The sequence below is a fragment of the Olea europaea genome, chromosome 7 (genome assembly GCF_002742605.1).
Source record: "Olea europaea var. sylvestris chromosome 7, O_europaea_v1, whole genome shotgun sequence".
NCBI lineage: Eukaryota > Viridiplantae > Streptophyta > Magnoliopsida > Lamiales > Oleaceae > Olea > Olea europaea.
The window spans coordinates 1,727,073-1,749,524 of NC_036243.1; the positions used below are offsets into that span (position 1 = coordinate 1,727,073).

Sequence of the window (22,452 nt, forward strand, 5' to 3'; positions counted from 1 at the left end):
AGATACGAATCTGTATGCTAGAGTTTCTCATCATGCGAAGGAAGTTGTACCGTGTTATAAAACACGCACAAGTTGTATTTTTTTTATTTTCCCCACCTGCGCCCAATCTATATGTTAACCATGCACATCCATACATACAGACATCACACAAATTTGCAGCATAATATTCATGGTACCTCATACATCAGGGGCAGTGCCTCTATTAGTTTGATTATTTCTCTGCAGGTGCATTGAACCCCGTGTTTATACCCACCGATTCTGGAGAAATGCATGCAGAATCATAATATCACGTTTCATAATTTGGTTATCATACTCCATTTTTAATTTACTTGGCCTGCTTAAATCTCTCCGGAAATAAATATTGCAGCATAACGGCTCTATACACTGTGCATTAGTGACCGTATACACTTATAGATGTCACACAACACGGTTACACAGTTGCACATATTCAAATTTTACTTCAGGTAGTAGTATTTGTGATTTATTCATCTACGCACAACATAGATATATGCATACACAAATGCGCACAATCATATTCCAAGAAATCAGTTGTAGCATCACATTGCTTCATATCATGCCACAGTTGAAATCCATTTCTAATTGTTTATTATCTACAAATGTAAGTCCAAAGTGACAAAAGAATTGCTGAAATTCCATTCTGTTGGCTTATCTCACAAGTCTATCCGACACTTGACTTATTGAAATCTATCCTTTTGTTATCTCAGACTATTATTGAGTGCTTAAAGGTTGCTTGCACTGGCGAATTGCCCCCAAATGCACGGTCTGGTCACAGTTTCATTCATGACCCCAAGGTATGTGCGTGTTATTTGTCGACGCGGTGAAAGGTTTTTAGGTGTATGTATACAATTATGTAAAAAGTTATGGTGAATTTAGGTGGCAGGGGAGACAGAGACAAAAGCCCAGATAAAGCTTCGGTTTAAGACGGCAGCAGGTAAGGATGTGGTTTGCATAAGGTCATTCCAGCTGACCCAAAAGGCCACCAAGATGGAGTACAAGGCCATTGAGTCTGTGCTCCAGACAATAAATCCTCATACTGGAGAGGTAAAAAATAACTAAGATAAGATTGTTTCACCCCTTATTCATTATTGTTATATAACCACTTTCATAATCTCAAGGCTTTAATATGATTGTGTGGCGTGTGTATGTTTCCACATGCATTAATTGTGAAGTTGAATCATGTGCAAATTTTTTAGGCACTTTGGAGGTAATTTTATCTTGGGACAAAAATGCATTTTGCATAATATGTTTTTGATTTTGGATATTAGAGTTTGAACATATTTCTTTTTGTTAAATCTTTTTCATTTGAAAGAAGTACATTCTTCTCTATTTTCTGGAAATTGTTTTGAGTTCATGTAAATTTTGAAGCAGCTAAATGGAAAGGAGAGGAACAACTTTGTGCATATAGAGAGTGAACTGTATTATTAGTCATGCATTTTGCGTTATGCAAGTATTGTGTAGTAAGGGTGGATTTTGGATATACTGGTTCTACAAGTATTTTGATGCTTTTTTTTTTTAGGCTGTAGTTTGTGCATCTTTATAATATTCCTTATGACAACACGAATACCATGTAAGCATTTCGAATATTGCGTTCTTCTGATGCGAGTAGGTCGAAAACTGTAATGTGTATTGGCTTAAGTTTCTGGTCAGCAGAACTTTCTTAAGTTCAAAACTTCCCCGTTTCATATAACAGTTTATTCGCTTTATGTTGGTAGCAATATACTTTTAGCTTACAAAGACCCTAAGGGACGTGACACTTTTCTTGACAATGACATGCACTTCTACTGTTTAACTTATAGTGATTTGATCACGACCATTCATCAGGATTTTCGTTGACAAATCTTTAGTACATCAATGAGTAATGCAGTTTTTCTAAGCTTTTCGTTGACAACTCTATAGTTTCAAACAGTGTTACCTGTTGTTTGGTGTTAATTGGATTACTGTTTAGCGACCGACTCGCACAAATACGTGCTTATTGAAGAAGAAAGAGAGAGACAGATAATGGATAATACCTATTACACATTGTAGTCTAGAATGAGGAACAAGGTTATTGGAAAGAGGGCTGAGGTTGGGGGCCTGTTGAACATATTAATATTGCTCATGGGTAACATACCTCTTGTATATCATGCAAGTGCGGGTTATGTTTGCTGAAATTTGTTGAGTCTAACTGTTATCTTTTTGAGTCGGTCATATGTGTTTTTAATTGTTTTGTAGTTATTATTGTGATGTTGTATTCAATTATTAGTTGGTATTTGTTTATTTCCTTTTTATGTACCTATCTGTTGTGTCTCGAGTCAATTAAGTGACTCATATAGTTTTCTTCATTATTTGACAGTTACTGCCATTGAAAAATTTAATAGCTTCTCACTTGAATTTCTATAATGCTTTGGAAATAACAGAAGGTTTGCCTAAGCTACCGATGTGCTGATATGGACCGGGAAATTCCTGCTCTCATGGGGGTTTCTAAGGCTATTCTTGAGAATGTTATTTTTGTTCATCAAGATGAGGCCAACTGGCCGTTACAAGATCCTTCTACACTGAAAAAGAAGTTTGATGACATCTTCTCCGCTACTAGGTATTTATTGCTCTATAAGATGATGAATTAATTTATTGCTTTATATGTCTGTTTTAGGTCTTCTTTTCTCTAATTTTTGTATATCTTGAGTTTTAACATGAATCTTTTTCGATTCAACATGCACTATAATTTCATACTTATTGACGCTCTCGTCTCTTTGATATATAATTTGAAATAGCATTATGTTACTGGAAGAGTAAAATAAGTAATAAGCTTCATAGTGAATTTAATAAATTTAAATGATGATTTTTGCAAGAGGAATCGTAACGAAATGGCTAGTTTCATTTAGTCCTCTGGCTCTGAGAAGGCCATTTTTTGTGGTTGCTGGATGCTTGCAACATAGAGTACGTAAAAGCTTTTGATGTATCTGTATAGGTATGATAAAATTCTGTTTTATAGGATTTGTAACCAAGATAACATCTATTTTACATTTATTCTGTAGATACACAAAGGCCTTGGAGGTTATAAAAAAGCTTCACAAAGATCAGGCTCAAGAGATAAAGACATATAAGCTGAAACTTGAGAATCTACAAACCTTGAAAGATGCTGCATACAAGGTTTTATTTATTTTTATTTTTTTAAATGCTGTGGTAGATAAGACATTGAAAATGGTGTGATCTTTAATGGCATTTTTTTTTTTCACTGAAGCTAGTACGAAATATCCCCTTTTGAAGTAGCACTTCATAGGTTTCCTGTATCCCTTCACTTTGTTGTCTCATCAGCTTTCTGAGCATTCACATCTAGATGACACTTGGTCATAACTCCTTGGTAATGTGAGGCCATGACCATGTCTTCCTAAGCTTAAATATAAGTAAACGTCTTTTTTTTTTTTTTTTTTTTAATCAACAATTTGTTTTGCGAGAAATATTAAAAAGTATCATTTTAAAATTCATACTGACCCGAATCGGTTAAAGAATTAAAGGGGTCAAATAATTATGAAATTGAGATCGAATTGGTATTAGAAAAATTTAATCAAAATAAATTGACTAGTACTTAGCTTGATTGGCACATTTAAGGAGTTTTCAATTTTTTCTATAAAAGATTGAGTTGGTTCTCAATTTTTCAAGTCAAAATTTAATTTTGACAACATTGATTGAAAGTAAGGGTCCGTTTGGTTGCAAGAATGAAATTTGGGTAGAAAGAAAATGAATTTTAAGGAATTGAGTTTCCTAAAACTTGTTTTACTGAAAATTGTCAATTAAATGTATTTGATTAGTATAATTTTTCACCTGAAAAATATTGAAATTTTGGATCTTTTGATTTTCATTTGGCTTTATTTTTAATGAAAATCGTCAATTAAATGGACAAAATTTGTTACAATTAGGAATAGAATTCGTTCCAATTACCAAAAAAAAAATTAAAAATAAAAAAGGGCTGGAAAACAAGAATTGGTTTTCCACAAAATCATGGAATTGGCAAGTGTGTGACGGAAAGATGAAAATCAATTTGCATGGAAATATATTGCTATCAAACACTACCAAAAGGTCCATTTTCCATGGAAAAAATGCCCAATCAAACAGGCCCTTACTTTAGATTCATCTATTTTGCAGGAATTTTTCCACCATACACTTCCATTGCCATGAATAATTCCACCACCTTCAAGCATTAAATCTTTGACACTGTCAAAAACAAGCCAGTGCCTTCCATCTTTACTGTAGTCAGAAGGATTATCAGATGCCACTAGGGTTCCTACAATCTGCATAATTATTTTCTGTAAAATAAATTTCTTGATGGCATGTTTATGAGATGATAAAGGAGAATATTAAGGAGATTGCCAAGCTTCAAACTGCTGCTGAAGTAATTTTCATCAATTAGCTCATCGACATTCTAAACTACAGTTAGTTAAGATGGCATTTTTTTTTTTTTTTTTTTTGGATAATTCTCTCTTTGTGGCCTTCAGGCTCATATGTCCTTGAAGAATGAAAGAGACTTCACAATTCAACAGCTTTTCGAGAAGCACAATTTAGGGTCTCTTCCAAATCGTCCCTTCAGCGACGATGCTGCTTTGAACCTCATAAATCGAATAAAATTAAGGTCAATGGATCTTGACAAGGACTTGGAAGATAAAAAGGTATATACTTTTACATTTAGTTTAGAACCTATGCCTGTTTGATCCTTGCTTCTCTAATTTGTCATATGACTCCATGGTTTTTATAGAACCTGATTGCATAATTATTTTTCCCTTTTTTCTTGATGTACAGCATACCCTCTTATGAAACTTTGAGAAGCTTGTAAGGCCTTTCTGATAATCACTTTTTCAAATAATGCATGCATATTCATACCTGGCTGAACAATTTTTGCAGGTTCCAAAGAAATTTAGTTGACACCAATACAGGTCTTTTTTCATATATTCTTATTGATAAAGTATGTCGAGCCATACTCCATTGAGCTAATTTTTACAGCCAATGCTAACTTCACTGGGCCATTTGTAGAATATATTAAGAGTGTAATAATTAGGATGAATCTAATTGCTAACACTCATGGTCTGAGTGATGAGGTATTTTGAATATTATGTTTATGACCGCCACACCAATTGGCAATTTTTCTCAGCCAGTTTTTAAAAGATCTCCCTTCTTATAGGTTTCTCTCATCATTTGTTGGATAGTGCTATGTGTCAGTGGAATATAAGGAAAGAATATAAAACATCAATCTTTATATTTAGTAGTTTACCATTAATGAATATTGTAATTGATAGTTACCAATATCGTAATTGATAGTTACCATATTTAGTTTTGATTTGGTTCTATATAATGAAAGGACCTCTCACATCGAGGAGTATTGAGTATTATTGAATATATTTCCTGTCCAGTCTTTTTGGTATTCGGATAGTTTTCTTAGTTGCTCTTGAATTGAATTTCTTGATTCGTGCATGAATTTTTTTAGAGCCCTTGTCAAGATATTTTTTTTTTCCCGACTGACTTTCAATCTCATGAACCATCCTCTTCAAGATAGGAAGTTTGTAATCGCAAAGAAGGAATCTAATGATTTGGTTGCTGTTCACATTCTTCAACTCACTTGAGGTTGAGCAGCCGGATGTGTTTTCTGTGATGGTGGTGGTTGGGCTAGGGTTGACGGAATTTAGGCCGGTTGAAGGAATTTAGGCCGGGTGAATGGTGTTGGACTGGTGTGAGTGGGTTATAATTGAGGGCTGATTTGAGTTAAGATCCGGTTTGGAGTGGCTGGTGGGATTTTTTTTAACTGGGCTGTTCTTGTAATTGGGCTTTGAGGTTGTAGTTTGTTTCTATGGGCATTATCTATTTCAATTTACCAAAGGCAAAAGAAGTCGCATTTGGGTTCAGAGAAGAAGTCGTCGTTTTTGGAGAGTAATTGAGCGAATATGAAATCACACTCAGCGTGGGTACATCCAAGAACCTCGTCAAGCTCAGAATTCCGACTTTGGACAACCTGGTTTCATTTCTGTTCACTTTTTTTTTTTTTTCTTTTGGTCGATTTATGTTTGTTGGAGGCTATTGGTGGAGTATGGGACAGCCACCGAAGATGATTTGGAGAGGTGATGGTGGGATTTGGGTTATTTGAAGAAGCAAGTGGCAGTGGAGCTTGTAGGTTGTGAATGATTTAGGGTGCTAGTGAAGTGGAGTTGTAGACGGTTAATTAGGATTCTGGGGAAGTAGATAATGGTTTGGGTAGGATTTCAAAGATGATGAAGTTTATTCGTGTGGTGATGCTAGGTAGTTGGTCGGCGACGGGAACTAACATGACTTGCCGACGATAGTTTGACTGGTCCATGGTTTGCCAGCATCTGAAGAGGTGGCGAAGATGGAGGAGTTGGACTGGGTTATTGATTGAGTTTAGGTTATTAGGCCTATGGATATATTTATATTGTGTGTGGTTATAGATGGGTTGAATTTATGGAATGGGCCTGATTTTGTGGGCTGGTTTGAGTTTTGTGAGTATCCTTAGTGGGCTGCTGTGTGGGCTATGAAATCTGTTGTGTGGGCCTGCTTTTTGAGTGGGCTGATTTTGGGCTCAAGTTGGTTTGGGCTTGCAATTTGGTTTCTTTTTGTGGGCTGATTTAGTTTGGTCAGAGTGAGCTTTATCAAGATTGGGTGTTGATTAGGCTTTGACTATTTTTTTACCCTTTCTATAGTGCTTTGTGGGTATAGTGGCAGAATATTGGTGTTTTTTTAGAGACATGTTGCTCAGATGATGAGCTAGAGTGTTTTGGATTCTCAGAGGAGGACCATTTTTGAGTTTTTGGTGTAGGTTGTTCGATGGAATTTTTTCCAAATGCAACATCTTGGCCAGCGATATATTGCTAGATTTTTGGCCGGGCTTGTCTATCAAGCGCGACCCTTTGACTTGGTTTCCTTGTCGATCTGTTCTTGTTGGAACACGAATTATATGTTCGACTGAGTTCTCTCGACGGATAGAGCTCATTGTGTGTGTCGGTGCATTTCGTGAATTTCTTTTGGAAATTCTTTTTGGGGTGTAAGCTCTCTGGAGTGGTTTTGGAGTAGTTCTTGGTTGTTTTTACACTATTTATTGTTCTTAGTCTCTTGTCGTCACTATTTTTCGTAGATGGCTGCTGTGATTCGGGTCTCGTCGTTGTGGGCACAAGCACTATCTCTGCTTTTGGTTCACAATGGTAAATTGATGTTTTTACTAACATCAATTTCAGGGGGATGTCAGTGGAATATAAGGAAAGAATATAAAACATCAATCTTTATATTTAGTAGGTTACTATTAATGAATATTGTAATTGATAGCGACCAATATTGTAATTGATAGGTACCATATTTAGTTTTGTTTGGTTCCATATAATGAGAGAACATCTCACATTGATAGACATCGAGTCTTATTGAGTATTATTGGATATATTTGACACTATGGTACCTGGATCCTCACCCCTTAACTCTTTGTTGAATATCCATTTTTGAGTTTCTAATGTGTCTATTCCTATGCTGCTTCTGCAGTGTTCTAATTTTAATCTCAGCACAAGTCATCTGAGAGAAAAAGTTCTCCTATGCAAAAGCTTTATTAGTGTCAATAACTTCTTGCAATTCTCCAAGATGAGAACCAACCCATTCCATTCTTTCTACTAGTTCAAATTGTTGCTTCATTTTCTAAATTCTATGGGTAATCCATATTTCTTGTCCCCTTTCCGTTCATGCACTTGCATCTTCTTCATACTTTTTCTTATCTACGCTGATGGACATTTACTCGGATCCATGTTATTCCAGAAATCTAATGAAGCTGAAATTAAGGCAGCATTTGATCAATACATGCACGCAAATGATCGGTGCAAAGAAATTGATGCCAAGAGAAAGGCTAAAGCCGAAATCAAGGTAAATCATTAAAAGTGACGTGCACTCTTTTCCTGTGGTCCTTCATCATATTCTACTAATTTTTATACTCATCACTTTGGTGTAGACTGGCACTTTAAAACTTATTGAAGAGAAGGAGAAAGAGCGTGATGCATTTGAACTTCAGATTTTTAATGTTAATCTGGAATCTATTGACAGGAGGGACAAACAAATGGTACTTAGCCCATGCTCAATAATTTTCAGATAGATGTTTGTCTTTTTAAAGCTGATAATATTACCTTTTTTCGGCAGCAAATTGACTTGGAGAGAAAGACTAATCAACTAGCAGAAAGAAATTTCGATTCAAATATAAACCAAAAGCAGAGTGAGATTTATACCTTAGAACAAAAAATTAGAGCTCTTAGCCATGAAAGAGACTCCATTCTTGCTGATTCCCGAGACAGAGTTGAACTTTCTCTCAAGAAGGCAGAGTTGGAAAACCACAAAAAGAAACACAAAAAAATGCAAGTCTACTTTTGACCTGACTTTGTGCTGTAACCTTTCAGTTGTGTTTGCCTTTTTTTTCCTCTCGTTAAGCTGATACCTCTTTCCCAATAATTTACAGAATGGATGAATACAAGGATAAAATTAGAGGGGTACTTAAAGGTAGGCTCCCTCCTGACAAGGATTTGAGGAAAGAAATTACCAAGGCTCAAAGGTGATGGAAGTTTCTTGAGATTTGCTTGTATATTGCATCACATCAGATTATTTGCATGTGCATGCTCTCTCCATGCTCTCTCCAGTTACTGTTTTTGGAATTTAATGATGTGAGCTTGCCTGCAACATTCATTTGGTTTGCGTCAGTTTGTTTGACATGCTGGTTCTTGTGCAGCTTGCTCCAGAAAGAGTATAATGAGTTGAACTCAAAAGCCCACGAAACTGAAATGGAGGTGAAAAAAATGGAGGTGAAAATACAAGAAGTAAACAGTAACTTATCCAAACTTCACAAGGACATGGAATGTAAGGCTAAATTTCATGGGTCAAATGCTATATAACGATTTTTTCCTCCATTTAGTGCTCTTTTTTGTTGCATTGACAGGTTCCACTAGTGTTTGAAGCTAAACATTGTTTTCTTGATGTTTAATTTTGCATTGAAGAATTTGTCACCTACTAAATCCCAAATATTTTTTGCCCTTCTTAAAAAATATTCTATTTCGGCTTGGTTTTAGTCTTATTATACTTCCTGAATAGACAAGACAAGACTGATAAGGGACGACAATTTGCCTCGCCAAACCCAAGCCCTGCGGATACCCAGTCTGTATGCCCCGCTTAGGGCACATCAACCCTCCATGCTGCCATCCCTGTGACTGAGACGGATTTTTCCCTGGATACATCTCCTAAAGCAATGTTCTCCCTCTTATAATCTCAGACGTGGATAGGAACCTTAGTTTTATAAGCATTGTAAAAACCTTAATGATATGCTATTCATTCACCTCTGGAAGGGTCATAAAATTTAAGTTCCACTTTTCCCTTTCATATATTATACTACTATTATGTTATTATGTTTGAACCCTGTAGATCAGGCCAGGATCTAGGGAAGTTCTAGCTTTGAACTTATAAAAACTTTTTCATTAAAAACTGCTTGTGCAAGCTTGTTCCTTTTCCCTTTTCTTCTTCTATACCATTTGACACTATCGATTAATTTGTTTGATGCAGCAAGGAGGAGATTCATTGAATCGAAACTCCAATCGTTGGACCAGCAATCTGTTAGCATTGAATCGTACCTTGAAGTCTTGGATATTAACAAGGAAAAAAGAGATGTCCAAAAAAGGTGCTTAACTTCACTGTTATTGTAGACGGCATAGGCTTCAGTTTATATGTATGTGTATGCCCATAATCTCTCAACACACACTTCATTATACATGCTTGCAGCAAATATAACATTGCCGATGGCATGCGGCAAATGTTTGATCCTTTTGAAAGAGTTGCTCGTGCTCATCATATTTGTCCGTGCTGTGAGAGACCTTTCTCAGCAGAAGAAGAAGATGAATTTGTTAAAAAGGTTTCTTTTTCTTTTTTATTTCCTATGCTATTGTAATGATGTCTTCCACCTCCTTATTCAACTAAGAGGGTCCCTGATCTCTTTACTTCATAACAGCAAAGAGTAAAAGCTGCAAGCTCTGCAGAGCATATGAAAGTACTGGCTATGGAGTCTTCAAATGCTGATTTCCAGTTCCAGCAATTAGACAAAATTCGCATGGTGTATGAAGAATATGATAAAATCAGCAAAGAAACTATTCCTCTCGCTGAAAGGAATCTGAAAGAGCTAAACGAAGAACTGGATCAACAAAATCAGGCTCATGATGATGTAATTATCAAATGCTGTATTTTACTTGTTAGTGGTTTTGGTACTTGTTACCTCGTGTATATTCTTTGGATAATTTAAATGAAAAGTAGTTTTACTGTTTAGATAATTGGAATATTTTCTTATTTAGTTGTGTTGGTAGGTAGTTGAGAGACTAATAGGGCAGGTGAATGTATCCATATAATGCACAACGTGTAATATAAAATGAGCAGTAAATTATGAGGGTGTTTAGGGGATCAACAATTTAATTTCACCGAAGAATCCTTCCCTTCCCTCAAGTTCGGTACTTGTTTTCTCTTAGTTGTATATTTTGTTTTCCTTTCTTAATTTCTTTTATGCTTATCATTGACTAGATAATATATCAGCTTGCTATTTGCTGGAGACATGCTACTGGCACTCAGGCACTTAGGATCATTTGCTTTGCTTGCAGGTGCTTGGTGTTCTGGCTCAAATAAAAGCTGATAAGGACTTAGTTGATGCCTTGATACAACCAGTAGAAACCGCAGACAGGCTCTTCCAAGAAATACAGGCTTTGCAGAAGCAAGTTAATGATTTAGAGTATAAGCTTGATTTTCGAGGGCAAGGTGTAAAATCCCTAGAGGAAATTCAATTAGAGTTGAATACAATGCAGACTACTAAGTATGTGAACGCTTTCCTGCTGTGTACTCCAAATTACGATTTTCATCCTTTGTTGGTATAATAGAAGACGATCAACTTTATTTTATGAATTTTCTGATGTGAAATTGTTTATCACATAGATCTGCTTTGCAATATCTCATTAGATAGCTGACGAACTTTGCTGTCATATATGGAAGCATCTTTGCTGATTTGAGTTCATTTTCCTTTCTTCCGGCGACAGGGATACTTTACATCAGGATATTAAGAACTTGAACGAGGAATGGAGGAACATGGATCAGGATCTATCAAATCTTCAGGTAAGGTGGCATTCTCTAAGGGAAGAAAAGGCTACTACTGCTAACACATTGGGTAACATTAAAAGAGCAGAGGAAGAGTTAGATCGTTTGGCGGAGGAGAAAAGCCGAATTGAGCTTGATGAGAAGGTGATTAATTATTCTGAAATACTTTGGCATGCCTTTACCTGACAATTTAAGTTCTTATTAGTATGTAATAATTACTATACCAATTCATCGTGTATTGGATCTGAACTACTTACTCATTATATCAAGAAATACATATGCAATAAATTTGAGATGATAGGTTAAAGATTCCCTTCTTGCAACAAGTGTTTTGCATAAGGTGACAGGGATAAGCGAGTGTTTGCATTATGTTGATCAACAATACAACATCATCAAAACCTTATATTGATCTTATCTCTGATCCATATTGTGTTGAAATGTATTCAAAGCGTTGAATACATGTTAATGAAAATATTACATAGCAAGGTCAATTCCGATGAATAATGGATTTCTACTGTGTCCATATGTTAATCATTAATTTCATTTGTTGTTTTGGGAGACACCAACATGGCAGTACAAAAGAAAATCTTTTCAGTGGCTGGGTTACTAGATTGTAAACTATTTCCTTGTGAAATAGATGTTAGTAGCTGATCAAACCCCTGTTTGGCCCCCTTCTCATAAAACTCATTGTCAACCACACATTCAATAATACCCACAACTTTTATCGACTTTTTAATCAAATGTTTTATCAACTTTTATCAAAATCTACTCGAAATTTAATTTTTTCCCAAACCAAATTGGGGGCTAAGTCTTGCAAATTTAATAAAGAAATAAGTAAAACATTCTATTGTAAAAGGGCACAATACCGACTCTACCAGTCTTCTAATTGCATATCAAACTGCTCTGTATTATTTTATCGGAAGAAAAGTATAGTCTTTATGTTTTAACCCCTGTTTAATGGCCATTATTTGGCTGAAACAAAGTTTTGAATAGTGAATATTTGGAGAATGTGTGGTTAAAAAGTAGGGAAAAATTTTGGGTTTATATGTTCACGTGTCGTTGAAAATATATATGTAGAAAAAAGTGTTTTTGAAATAAATTCCATCGAACAGTGGCTTAATGTTCAGTATCTCTTCTTACTGTATCTACTCCGCCCACGCCAATACACACAACAGGCTCCAGATGTATAGTGTGAACTCAGTTTCCTGATGTTATGTATTGTTGTTAATACATGCTCCTTTATCCTGGATTTATGATGTCTGACACATTGTTATATCTGAAAACTTTCAGCATTTGGCTGAGGCTATTGGTCCTTTAAAGAAGGAGACAGAAAAATTATACAGTGACTACAGTGATCTGAAACTCAAGCTTGATCGTGAGTATGACAAGCAGGATAAAGTTAGAAGAGCATATCAACAGGAAGTTGATACACTTAATAGCATGGCTTCTAAGATCAAAGAGTATGTTTTTTGGTCATAAATGTGATCTGTATTATTTATTATTATTATTATTTTTTTTAAGTTGTTATTTATTTGATAATTAGTTTTGTTTTACCAGGTATAATGACTTGAAAAGGGGAGAGAGATTAAAAGAATTACAAGAAAAACAGATTCTATCAGAGTCTCAGGTGCAGAATTGTGAAACAAGAATGTTGGAACTTTCTGCTGAACTGACTAAAAGTAAAGATTTAAAGCGTGACCAAGATCAACTGAGACGCAATATTGTGGATAACTTGGAGTACAGGAACGTGAAGGCTCAAGCGGATGAACTTACACTTGAGATTGAATCACTGGAAGATAGAATCCTGAAGATGGGAGGCGTTTCCATGATAGAAACTGAGCTTGTGAGGCTCTCAAAAGAAAGAGAGAGACTTCTTACAGAAGTATGATTATTCACTCATATGTAGTCTTCACATCAGAAGGAATGACCTTACTAATTAAGCTAGAAGTGACATTTTAACTAGCATTTTATTATGTTGTGTGTCTGAGATACTTGCCATTTCTCTGATTCCTGAGTTGACTAATGGTCAATTGCTGAAAATGCAAGTAATGTATGCACAACGGTTGCTGGTTTATATATTTCTGAACTTACAACCCTTTTTGGAGTAATAACCACTATCTAGCTATAATTAGTTTATCTCATCTATTTTGTTTCTTCTCGTGTCACACTACTAGTCTCTCGATTATTTTATGTTATAATAATTGAGTGATGGCTTCTTGTTGCAGTTAAATAGATACCAGGGGACATTATCTGTATACAAGGACAATATTTCCAAGAATAAGGTTGATCTGAAGCAGGCTCAGTATAAGGACATTGACAAACGTTATTTTGATCAACTGATTCAGCTCAAGGTGATTTATAGTAGAATATACTCAATAATTTGTGCAATTATTTTTATTATTTTTATCATTTAATTGACTGTTATCTTTTTTCAACAGACAACTGAGATGGCAAACAAGGACCTCGACCGCTATTACAATGCTCTGGACAAGTGAGCATTCCCAATGTCATCTCAGCTTGTGATTATAAATTCAATTTGTTCAGAATATTACTCATATAGCATTTCTTACAATTCAAATACCTGACATTGTTTCACTAACTTGTTTTAATTTAGAGCACTTATGCGGTTTCATACTATGAAAATGGAAGAGATAAATAAGATTATAAGAGAACTGTGGCAGCAGACCTATAGGGGACAAGATATAGATTATATAAGCATTCATTCTGATTCCGAAGGTGCTGGTACTCGATCATACAGCTATAAGGTAATTATCAATTATTATCTTCCTCTATTTTTCTTTGTTTAGTTCTATATTAATGAAACCACTACCCTTTCCAGAACGAGAAAGTAAAAAGGCTATTATTCTACAAATTTTCCTCCTATATAGCACTTGAATCAAATAAAGCTGTCTATGGAATTCAAAAAACAATCCAAAAGAGTTTTGCAAACAAAATCTGTTAAAACTATTTGCTGTTCAATCTTAAGAGGTGTAGCTCACATGCAAATGATTGTCTTTAATATCCTTACTGTCTGCTCATTCGTCTTAAGGCATCCGCTTATTAATTGCTCATTAGCATTGTGATATGAATAAGTGGCAGCGACCAATAGAAATATTCAAGAGGCTTAAAGGATGATGTGTGAACCCTTTATATTTGAGCTTCAGGTCTCAATTGGATTTTGATTATTTTTCAGGTTTTGTTAGTAGATATGGATGTGATTTTATAATTATTTTACTTGTTAGGCCTGGGAACGTTCTATCTTAAAAATCATTTATTTTTTTATACATGGTATTGAAAATCCATTAATTGATTTGTTTCATCTGCTAAATTTATAATGCTGAGTAATATATATATATACTGTGTGTATACACGTGGACAAATAATTATACGAAGTATACGTGTACTTGTGCCATTTGTGAATAATTTTATGTATCTGTATATTGAATAAACATATATCAAAGATAATATGTAAAATTTACATACATGTCTCTATTTTTTATATTTTATAGAGCACATGTTGACATGTCTTGTGTATACTTGGGCAAATATATTATTCCCAAAAGTGATGAAGTCCCAGTAAAAGAAGCCAGAATAGGGACAGTTTAGAGGCCTTGATGTGGATGTAAAAGAGTTGATTCATTGGATTTCTTTGGTATATGTAGCAATGGATCAAATGAATTGTAAAAAAGTATCATATCCCAGAATCTCAAAATTATTGGAAAAAGGCTTACTATTTAGTTGTACATTCACTTGCCGTGAAATGTATCTAAATTAGCATTATCAGAAAATATTGCAAATAATGTTATTTTCTCAGCCGAAGATATTGCTACAGATATCTTAACATTTAAAATGAACAATACATTTCATCATATGGAGGAACAGTAACTAGTATTTCAACATTATGATGCAAAACAGCCAATCTCAGCGTCCAGGTTTCTCTAGACCTAACAGGCCAAAAATTGTCCTCCAATTTGTGGGGTGCTCCCCAAGAGATGGGGTTCTAATTCTGACCAATCTGCTCCACTTTACAATGCGACCTTGCTATTTAAGTAGAACTGATGAAAGGACTGGATTACCGAGCTAATATAAATTTTGAAGCACCTCTATTACATTCTTGTTGCCATATCACAAATATTTTTGCGATATCCCAATTTCAGATACATGTTAGTGAAGCTTTCTCTTTTTGAGTTTTGTACTAAGAAAGCTTCTGCAACCTTACTTTTCCCAAGAGTCTCCTTGGTTATCTCTGTCAGTCTCGTTGACATCTGAACTTTATTCAGCCAACCTTCGTCTATTCTAAATATTTTCTGTAGAATATCAAAAATATAACCCCTTTAAATAAGAGGAAAAAAAAAAAAAGAAAAAAAAAAGGGAAAAATCAAATATGTACCTGCATCATACAAGAATTGTTTGCGTCGTTTGAACTGTGTTAGGGTGTTTAGTTCTCTTAAAGAGATTTAATTCTTATTTATGATTTGAATTTCAGGTTTTAATGCAAACTGGTGATGCAGAGTTAGAAATGCGAGGAAGATGTAGTGCTGGTCAGAAGGTGAATGATATCCTATAGCTTACAATGTGTTCTGCATCTAGCATGCTTTTATTTCTGATGTACTTTAGATCTGATATTGAAATTAGAGCTTTTCTTTTATCATTTTTCTTTCCATCATTTTCTTGTATTATGTTCTACTCACTCTCTCTCTCATATTTTTTCCAACATTTTGTTTTTATTTTAGGTCCTTGCTTCTCTGATAATCAGATTAGCACTAGCTGAAACTTTTTGCCTTAATTGTGGAATATTGGCCCTTGATGAACCAACTACAAACTTGGATGGCCCTAATTCTGAATCTCTCGCTGCAGCTATCCTGAGGTATTGGCAACTCAACTGTAAATGAATGGTTACAGCATGTTTGGTAATATGGATTTGGATAATACCATATATGGAAAAAAGAAGTTCAAATCTTGTCCATTAAACTGTATATTGTTGTTAATACTGCGTACCAGACATGTCCTTAGAGTTAAGATCCCTCCATTTACATTTTTCTGGTTCTGCAACTTCAACAGAATAATGGAGGATAGAAAAGGTCAGGAAAACTTTCAACTGATTGTCATTACGCACGATGAGCGGTTTGCTCAACTTATTGGTCAAAGGCAACACGCTGAGAAGTATTATCGCATAACGAAGGACGACTAGTGAGCCCTTAATTATTTTACTTTCCCTTTCTGTTTTACAGCTGTATATTCTCCTGAAATGTTACTCATTTACTCCCTTCTGTTCTTTTTCAGTCAGCACAGCATAATTGAAGCCCAAGAAATATTTGATTGATGTCACTTTTATGCTCCAGATCAGGCCATTTTTATTATAGCTTCATATGCAATGACATGAAAGTAGAGGCTGACCCTTCTCCCGGTTTATCAGTGGTAACCAATTAAGCTCCGTTGCATTTGCTGTCTTCTTGAATTGTGTGGGGAAGTGAAATTATTTTCTAAAATATCCAACTCCAATTAGAGGATTTGTTTCTTCTTTCCAATTGAGGCTGCAAAGCTTAATTGGAAAAGTGAAATGCTTGTAAAATAATTGAAGGGTATTTTCTCAAATATTATGGCCAGACGTCAGATTTCACGCTAGAGTTTCTAACTGAGTGACCATTTGTGAAATCGTTATGAACTTTAGTGACCATTGGTGAAATATCCGAAATGTCTATGCATAAAGCCTATAATATTCATCGTACAACATCACAAGTAAATTCTATACCATAGTTTTTTCCTTTGTATAGGGTCACCCGTAAAGTGAAGCCCAACCACTACCTTTATGGTGGAAAGAAATTATTACAAGGATAAGACTGTCCATTTGTTGATGTGGTACGAAAATTTTACTTACAGTTTTCTTCAAATGTAAGAACCATAAGTAAGGTTCTATGCAAAGTAAACAAGATAAAATTTCCCACGGTGGACAGGAGAACATGTGTATATAGTGGAATGCAGTATAAGCTCATAGTGAAATTACAGTTCTTTTGAATTTTTTGCACCTTTGCCCATTAAAGAGCATTATGGTTTTTGTTCAATTCGTTGCATTTTATTTTTAAACCTTTAATTTTTGTAGCATTCGAACCGATGATCATCCAAAATGTTAATGATAATTGGTATATGCTGTCACATTGTTCGATGGTAGTTTTCTCACCGTCACATAAATAGGTGATATACAACATTATTTGTTCAACTCAAAATTTTCGATGAAGTTACTGTATGTAGAACTATTTTAAGAGGATTTCTAAGTGACTTTTCGAACAGAAGTTGTTCTCTGTTTTAGAGGTTGATGCTTAAAATTAAGCTTCGAAAGATTATTTATTTTAACTTTTTAAAATAAAGTTAAACTAACTATTTATTCTTACTTTATAATGATAACTATGAATCTCAATACTCTATTGGTTAAATTATTAAAATTACATTTGAATTGATTGGCAATTGATACGTTAAAAGTTATGTTAAATAAAAGATAAAGAAATCAATAAATATTTTTTGATAAAAAGCAAATACAGAGTCAAAATAAATATCATTTGTTAAGAGTGCATAAAAAATTTTAATCTCTAAATTTAAAAATATTTTTATTATAGGTAAGATGCTCGCAATAAATAGAGAACTTCTTAGAGATGTTCTATAAATATAATTGATAATTTTATTTATTTTTTAAACAAAAAGAGAGTACGATAGTCATTTTCTTCCCCAACCACACTTAAAATCTGATTTTAAATACGGCATGTCAAAGGAGGACGAGAATTTCTCAACATCGGCCTTGAGTTCCTCAATGTCTTTGTTGTTCACAAGCCCCTTGTTAAAGTCCTTCAATAGCTTCCCATTTTCCTTCTGGATTTTCAAGGTGAGCGTCACAGCGCGGTGGAGGAATTCAGCAATCTGCTCAAAGTCTTTCTCGACCAGACCCCTCGACGTCATAGCAGGAGCTCCTGCAATGGAAACCCAAGTTACTTGATCGTGTGCAAAAGTCGTTCTTACATATAACTTACATGTTAGAACAGCGATCGAGGAATGCGTCAATGATTCGACTAGGAGCTTCATATACAGAGTGAACCACAACCCTCAATGTAATAGAAGTATCCCATTAAGCAAGAAAAGTTCTTCCTACTTAAACAAACAATAAGTGAAATTTTAAGTTTTTTTAATACCATTACATTTTCTACAGCATAAAAAATGGCGATTCTTACCAATGCGAACTCCTCCAGGTGCCAATGCACTGCTGTCACCAAAAACAGCATTCTTGTTAACAGTGATGTCGCACAGGTCACAGAGCTTCTCAACCTTGTTTCCTGAAAAATAATGAAATTGTCTCCATGGAAATCAACTCTCTACATCACAAACTAGTTAAATCTAAAGCCAATACCTGTCAATCCGAGAGGGCGAAGATCCCACAGAACCAAGTGGTTCTCGGTTCCGCCGGTAACGAGGTTGTATCCTTTGCTCATCAGATAATTGCCAAGGGCAACTGCATTGGCCCTGACTTGCTTAGCATAGACCTTGAATCCAGGGGACATTGCCTGTTTAAGAGCTACAGCAAGAGCGCCAATCTGGTGATTGTGTGGACCACCCTGGAGAGACGGGAATACGGCGAAGTTGATCTTGTCCTCGAAGTCATAAACTGCATCCTCCGGCTGGCCTTTCTTGGGTGGCTTTGGACCCTTCCTGTAGAATATCATGCCGGCCCTAGGACCTCTCAGACTCTTGTGAGTGGTAGTTGTGACTATATCACAGTACTCGAACGGGTCTGCCGCTTCCTAATAACATTAACGATGATCACTTCCTCAAATAAAAGCAAAGAATTGCACAGAATGAACAGGCTAAAACACCATTTATATATCTTAAGATCCAAATGCAAAGATTCTGATCTAACATTTCCAAAACAATTTAACAGCAATTGTAAGATCCACAGTCAGATATACCTGAGCAGCAACAAGACCACTAATATGAGCCATGTCGCAAAGTAAAAGTGCGCCGCATTTATCCGCAATCTCCCTGAACCTTTTGTAATCCCAGTCCCTGGGATAAGCACTTCCTCCACAGATAATCAATTTAGGCCTGAAATCCAGGGCCTTCTCCTCCAATCTATCGTAATCGATGTAGCCAGTCTTCGAATCCACCTTATAAGGCAAGCTCTCGAAGTAAATCGATGTGGCACTGATTTTCTTCCCACCAGAGGTATAATACCCATGTGTCAAATGCCCTCCCGAAGGCAAATCAAGGCCCATGATCCTATCATGCGGGTTGAGGACCGCTGTGTAGGCAGCAAAATTCGCCGGAGAACCACTGTAGGGCTGTACATTGACACCCCACTTAGTGGGATCGAGGCGGTAAGCCTGGAGAGCGCGGGAACGGGTGAGGTTTTCGATTTGGTCTATGTATTCGTTACCTCCGTAGTAACGGTTCCCCGGCATGCCCTCGGAGTACTTGTTGGTGAGGGCGCTGCCAAGGGCTTCGATGACGGCGAAGGAAGTGAAATTCTCGGATGCAATCAACTCGATGCCGCGGCACTGGCGGCGTTTCTCCTTCTCGATGAGATCGTGGATCTCGGGATCCACGGCGGCGAGAGGGGTGTTGCCCCAGGTGGATACTGGATCCATTTTTGGTGAAGATGGTTATTTGGACAAATGAGAGGGAGAGAGAGGGAGACAGAGAGATGGAGCTCGGGCAAGGATAAGTACGAGATTGGGGTCTGATTTTAACGATGTACAGGAGTGGGGTGGGTTTGGCGGGGTAAAGTCATGAATGGACAAAAATGTCCTTTGGTTGGTGGAGTTGTTGGGGATTTTCTGTTTTTGGAATTTTTTTTTCAAATTTATTTTGAATCACACATTTTATTATATTTATAATTTTCATCAATTTCTTAATTACATTTTTAATCAATTTTCGTCAACTTTTTGAATATCAACGAGCATTTTGCGGGTGGAAACATTCGTGGACGTGTAATTTTAGTGAGCGTAGGCCTTTCCAAGTAACATAGATACTATTTTTATCTTAAAATTTGTTTACAATATAAAATTTCAACTATTCAAATTTACGATAGTTTATATGTTTTAAATGTTAAAGCTAATCAACATGTGTTAATTGATGCTCGATCACTCAATCAGTGTTATCAATTGATATATAAAAATACATGCAAATTTTACGGACACACATCAAACATGTCTATTCAAGATATTGTAACAAATTCATTGTAGTATGTGAAATCAAAAATCACTAGATAAACAAAAAGAAAGAAAGAAAGAAAGAAAAAGAAAAAAGGTGTTTGGAGGTTGTTGAGGGCAAATTGGTCTTAGAAGATACCAACTGCTGAAGTGGACATAATCCAACCTCAGCTCACCCAAACATGACTTTAAGATTAGAGTAATGCTATTCATAGTCGCTCATTGCGGCAGTCGTTCTATGTGGTATACACATGACAGGTGATTATTTGATGTATTAATGTGGTAATTTTTTACTCATTAATGTATCAAATAACCACTTGCCATGTGTATGTTACGGTGAGCGACTGCAAATATCATTATTCTTAAGATTAAAGAGTAATTTTAGTAGGATTTGACAAGTGTTTAGGCTGCCGTTTGACCCCATTATTTCACATTATAATTTTTCATTATCTTATTTTCAATCACACAATCTTTTATAAAATAATATTACACATAAATAAAAAACTTTCATTCTTTTTTAATCACACATTCTGAAAAACACTATTTCATAAATTATGATACCAAATAATGGGGCCAAACGGGGTTTAAATTAATTATAGAAAGTAGAAAATAGTTTGGCAACGTTTCACCAAACACGGAACTGTCCACTCTATCTAAACAATTGAATCAAGTGGAAATTACACCCAGTGCTGTTTTTCAAGTTTACATTTCATGAATAAGAAAATAAGTTTTATGTTTCACAATTCAGATTATAATTAATTATTTAATATTTAGTAAGTGAAATATATTATTATTATTATAAATTAAACATATACCCACTTTTCTCCCTCCACACACTCTCTCTATGTATTGCCCTAATTTTTCCACACTTCTCTCTAATTGTCGTTGCACAGCGGCCCACGCTATTGCTGTACAGGTGAATTAGCAAATAAACTTACAAATGAATCATACGGTGCACACCATAGCATCTCTATGGGGCAAAGTAGCAACGCCGTGGTATTGACCGCATTGTGTGGTTCTTGATGGTGGTATGACATATTTGTGAAAAAGTGGCTTTCAATAAGCCGAAAAATATTGGCGGCGGAATGGGTAATTGACGGCTATTTGTGTGAATGGTATGAGATGGTGGTAGTGGTGCGATGGTTTGTGTGTGACCAATAAATATGTGATCAATTATTTGAGATTATGACCAATAAATTATATATTTTTTGACTAATAAATAATATGTCCTCCATGACTTGCGATCAATAAATAATATGTGAACTAAAAATTTGAGTTGTTACTTATAAATTTATAATTTATGATAGATAAATAAATCATGAATTATAAATTTTTGATTTTGTGTCCTACGAAATTTTTTATTTGTGACATATAAATTTTTTGATCTGTGACTGAAAAATAATTTGTGATCAATTAATTCGATAATTTGTAATCAAATTGTATAGAATTGTGACTTTATTATATTTAATTAATAAAATATATTTTGAATTAATTATTTTTATAACATAATGTAATTAACATCTGATTTTTGAAGTTTTAAACCTTATTTCTTAATTTTGAAATAGGTTATACTTAATCTCTTATATATGGAATTTTCCCACAAATCAATTCATTATTGAACTCTCTTAACAATTTCTTTGTTTTCTTTTGATAAAATTATTAGAAATCACATAAAAGTCAAATTCCTCGATATTAGTGGTTTGTATAATTTCGACTCAAACTGCCTCAATTTATACATGAAGGCACCTTACTATATTTAAGATCCGTCTGATATAATTTTTATTTCTATTTTTCTACAAAGAACTTAATGATATCATTGAGTTGAGTTCTTCAAAATAAAAAATAAAGAAAGGTTCATTGAGTCAATTTATTCATCCACGATCGCTACTAGTGCGTCGTGTTCAGTGAAACAAAGCTATGTTTAGCTCATGTTTGTCTACCATTAAAGTAGGAAAATAAGTTTCGAAATAATGAATTTTTGGAAAATATGTAGTTAAAAAGTAAAAAAAATTCTAAATTTATGTGCAAAACGTTTTATCGCGAGAATGTAATTGAAATTGGGTTTGAGATTTACTTATTTAGAAATAAGGAAAATGCTAGCAGACAAATAGGGCTTAGCACA

The 22,452-nt window shown here is 35.0% G+C and overlaps 3 protein-coding genes across 3 annotated transcripts in view; 2 read left to right on the forward strand and 1 right to left on the reverse strand.

Moving 5' to 3' along the window:
* The window catches only part of LOC111397760 (DNA repair protein RAD50), a 17,611-nt gene extending 741 nt beyond the window's left edge, over positions 1-16,870 (forward strand). Inside the window, exons 2-26 of the mRNA XM_023024745.1 lie at positions 726-812; positions 895-1,062; positions 2,418-2,593; positions 3,036-3,150; positions 4,340-4,390; positions 4,494-4,664; positions 7,795-7,899; positions 7,985-8,092; positions 8,170-8,381; positions 8,483-8,575; positions 8,750-8,877; positions 9,574-9,688; positions 9,790-9,919; positions 10,016-10,225; positions 10,653-10,861; positions 11,082-11,283; positions 12,430-12,599; positions 12,697-13,021; positions 13,365-13,490; positions 13,578-13,630; positions 13,754-13,904; positions 15,626-15,688; positions 15,873-16,006; positions 16,201-16,329; positions 16,423-16,870. Coding sequence (XP_022880513.1) covers positions 726-812; positions 895-1,062; positions 2,418-2,593; positions 3,036-3,150; positions 4,340-4,390; positions 4,494-4,664; positions 7,795-7,899; positions 7,985-8,092; positions 8,170-8,381; positions 8,483-8,575; positions 8,750-8,877; positions 9,574-9,688; positions 9,790-9,919; positions 10,016-10,225; positions 10,653-10,861; positions 11,082-11,283; positions 12,430-12,599; positions 12,697-13,021; positions 13,365-13,490; positions 13,578-13,630; positions 13,754-13,904; positions 15,626-15,688; positions 15,873-16,006; positions 16,201-16,329; positions 16,423-16,462 — 3,471 coding nt within the window. The 3' untranslated portion in view covers positions 16,463-16,870. The remainder of the gene's footprint in view (positions 1-725; positions 813-894; positions 1,063-2,417; positions 2,594-3,035; positions 3,151-4,339; positions 4,391-4,493; positions 4,665-7,794; positions 7,900-7,984; positions 8,093-8,169; positions 8,382-8,482; positions 8,576-8,749; positions 8,878-9,573; positions 9,689-9,789; positions 9,920-10,015; positions 10,226-10,652; positions 10,862-11,081; positions 11,284-12,429; positions 12,600-12,696; positions 13,022-13,364; positions 13,491-13,577; positions 13,631-13,753; positions 13,905-15,625; positions 15,689-15,872; positions 16,007-16,200; positions 16,330-16,422) is intronic.
* A 977-nt stretch (positions 16,871-17,847) lies between these two features.
* LOC111397761 (serine hydroxymethyltransferase 4-like) lies at positions 17,848-19,847 on the reverse strand. Its single transcript, XM_023024746.1, has 4 exons — positions 19,089-19,847; positions 18,533-18,923; positions 18,357-18,458; positions 17,848-18,098 (listed from the first exon to the last, which is right to left on the reverse strand). The coding sequence occupies exons 1-4, from the start codon at positions 19,764-19,766 to the stop codon at positions 17,848-17,850; spliced, it is 1,422 nt and encodes a 473-aa protein (XP_022880514.1). The 5' UTR covers positions 19,767-19,847.
* A 734-nt stretch (positions 19,848-20,581) lies between these two features.
* The window catches only part of LOC111397762 (DNA ligase 1-like), a 21,320-nt gene continuing 19,449 nt past the window's right edge, over positions 20,582-22,452 (forward strand). Inside the window, exon 1 of the mRNA XM_023024747.1 lies at positions 20,582-20,588. Within this exon, the coding sequence (XP_022880515.1) occupies positions 20,582-20,588 (7 nt within the window). The remainder of the gene's footprint in view (positions 20,589-22,452) is intronic.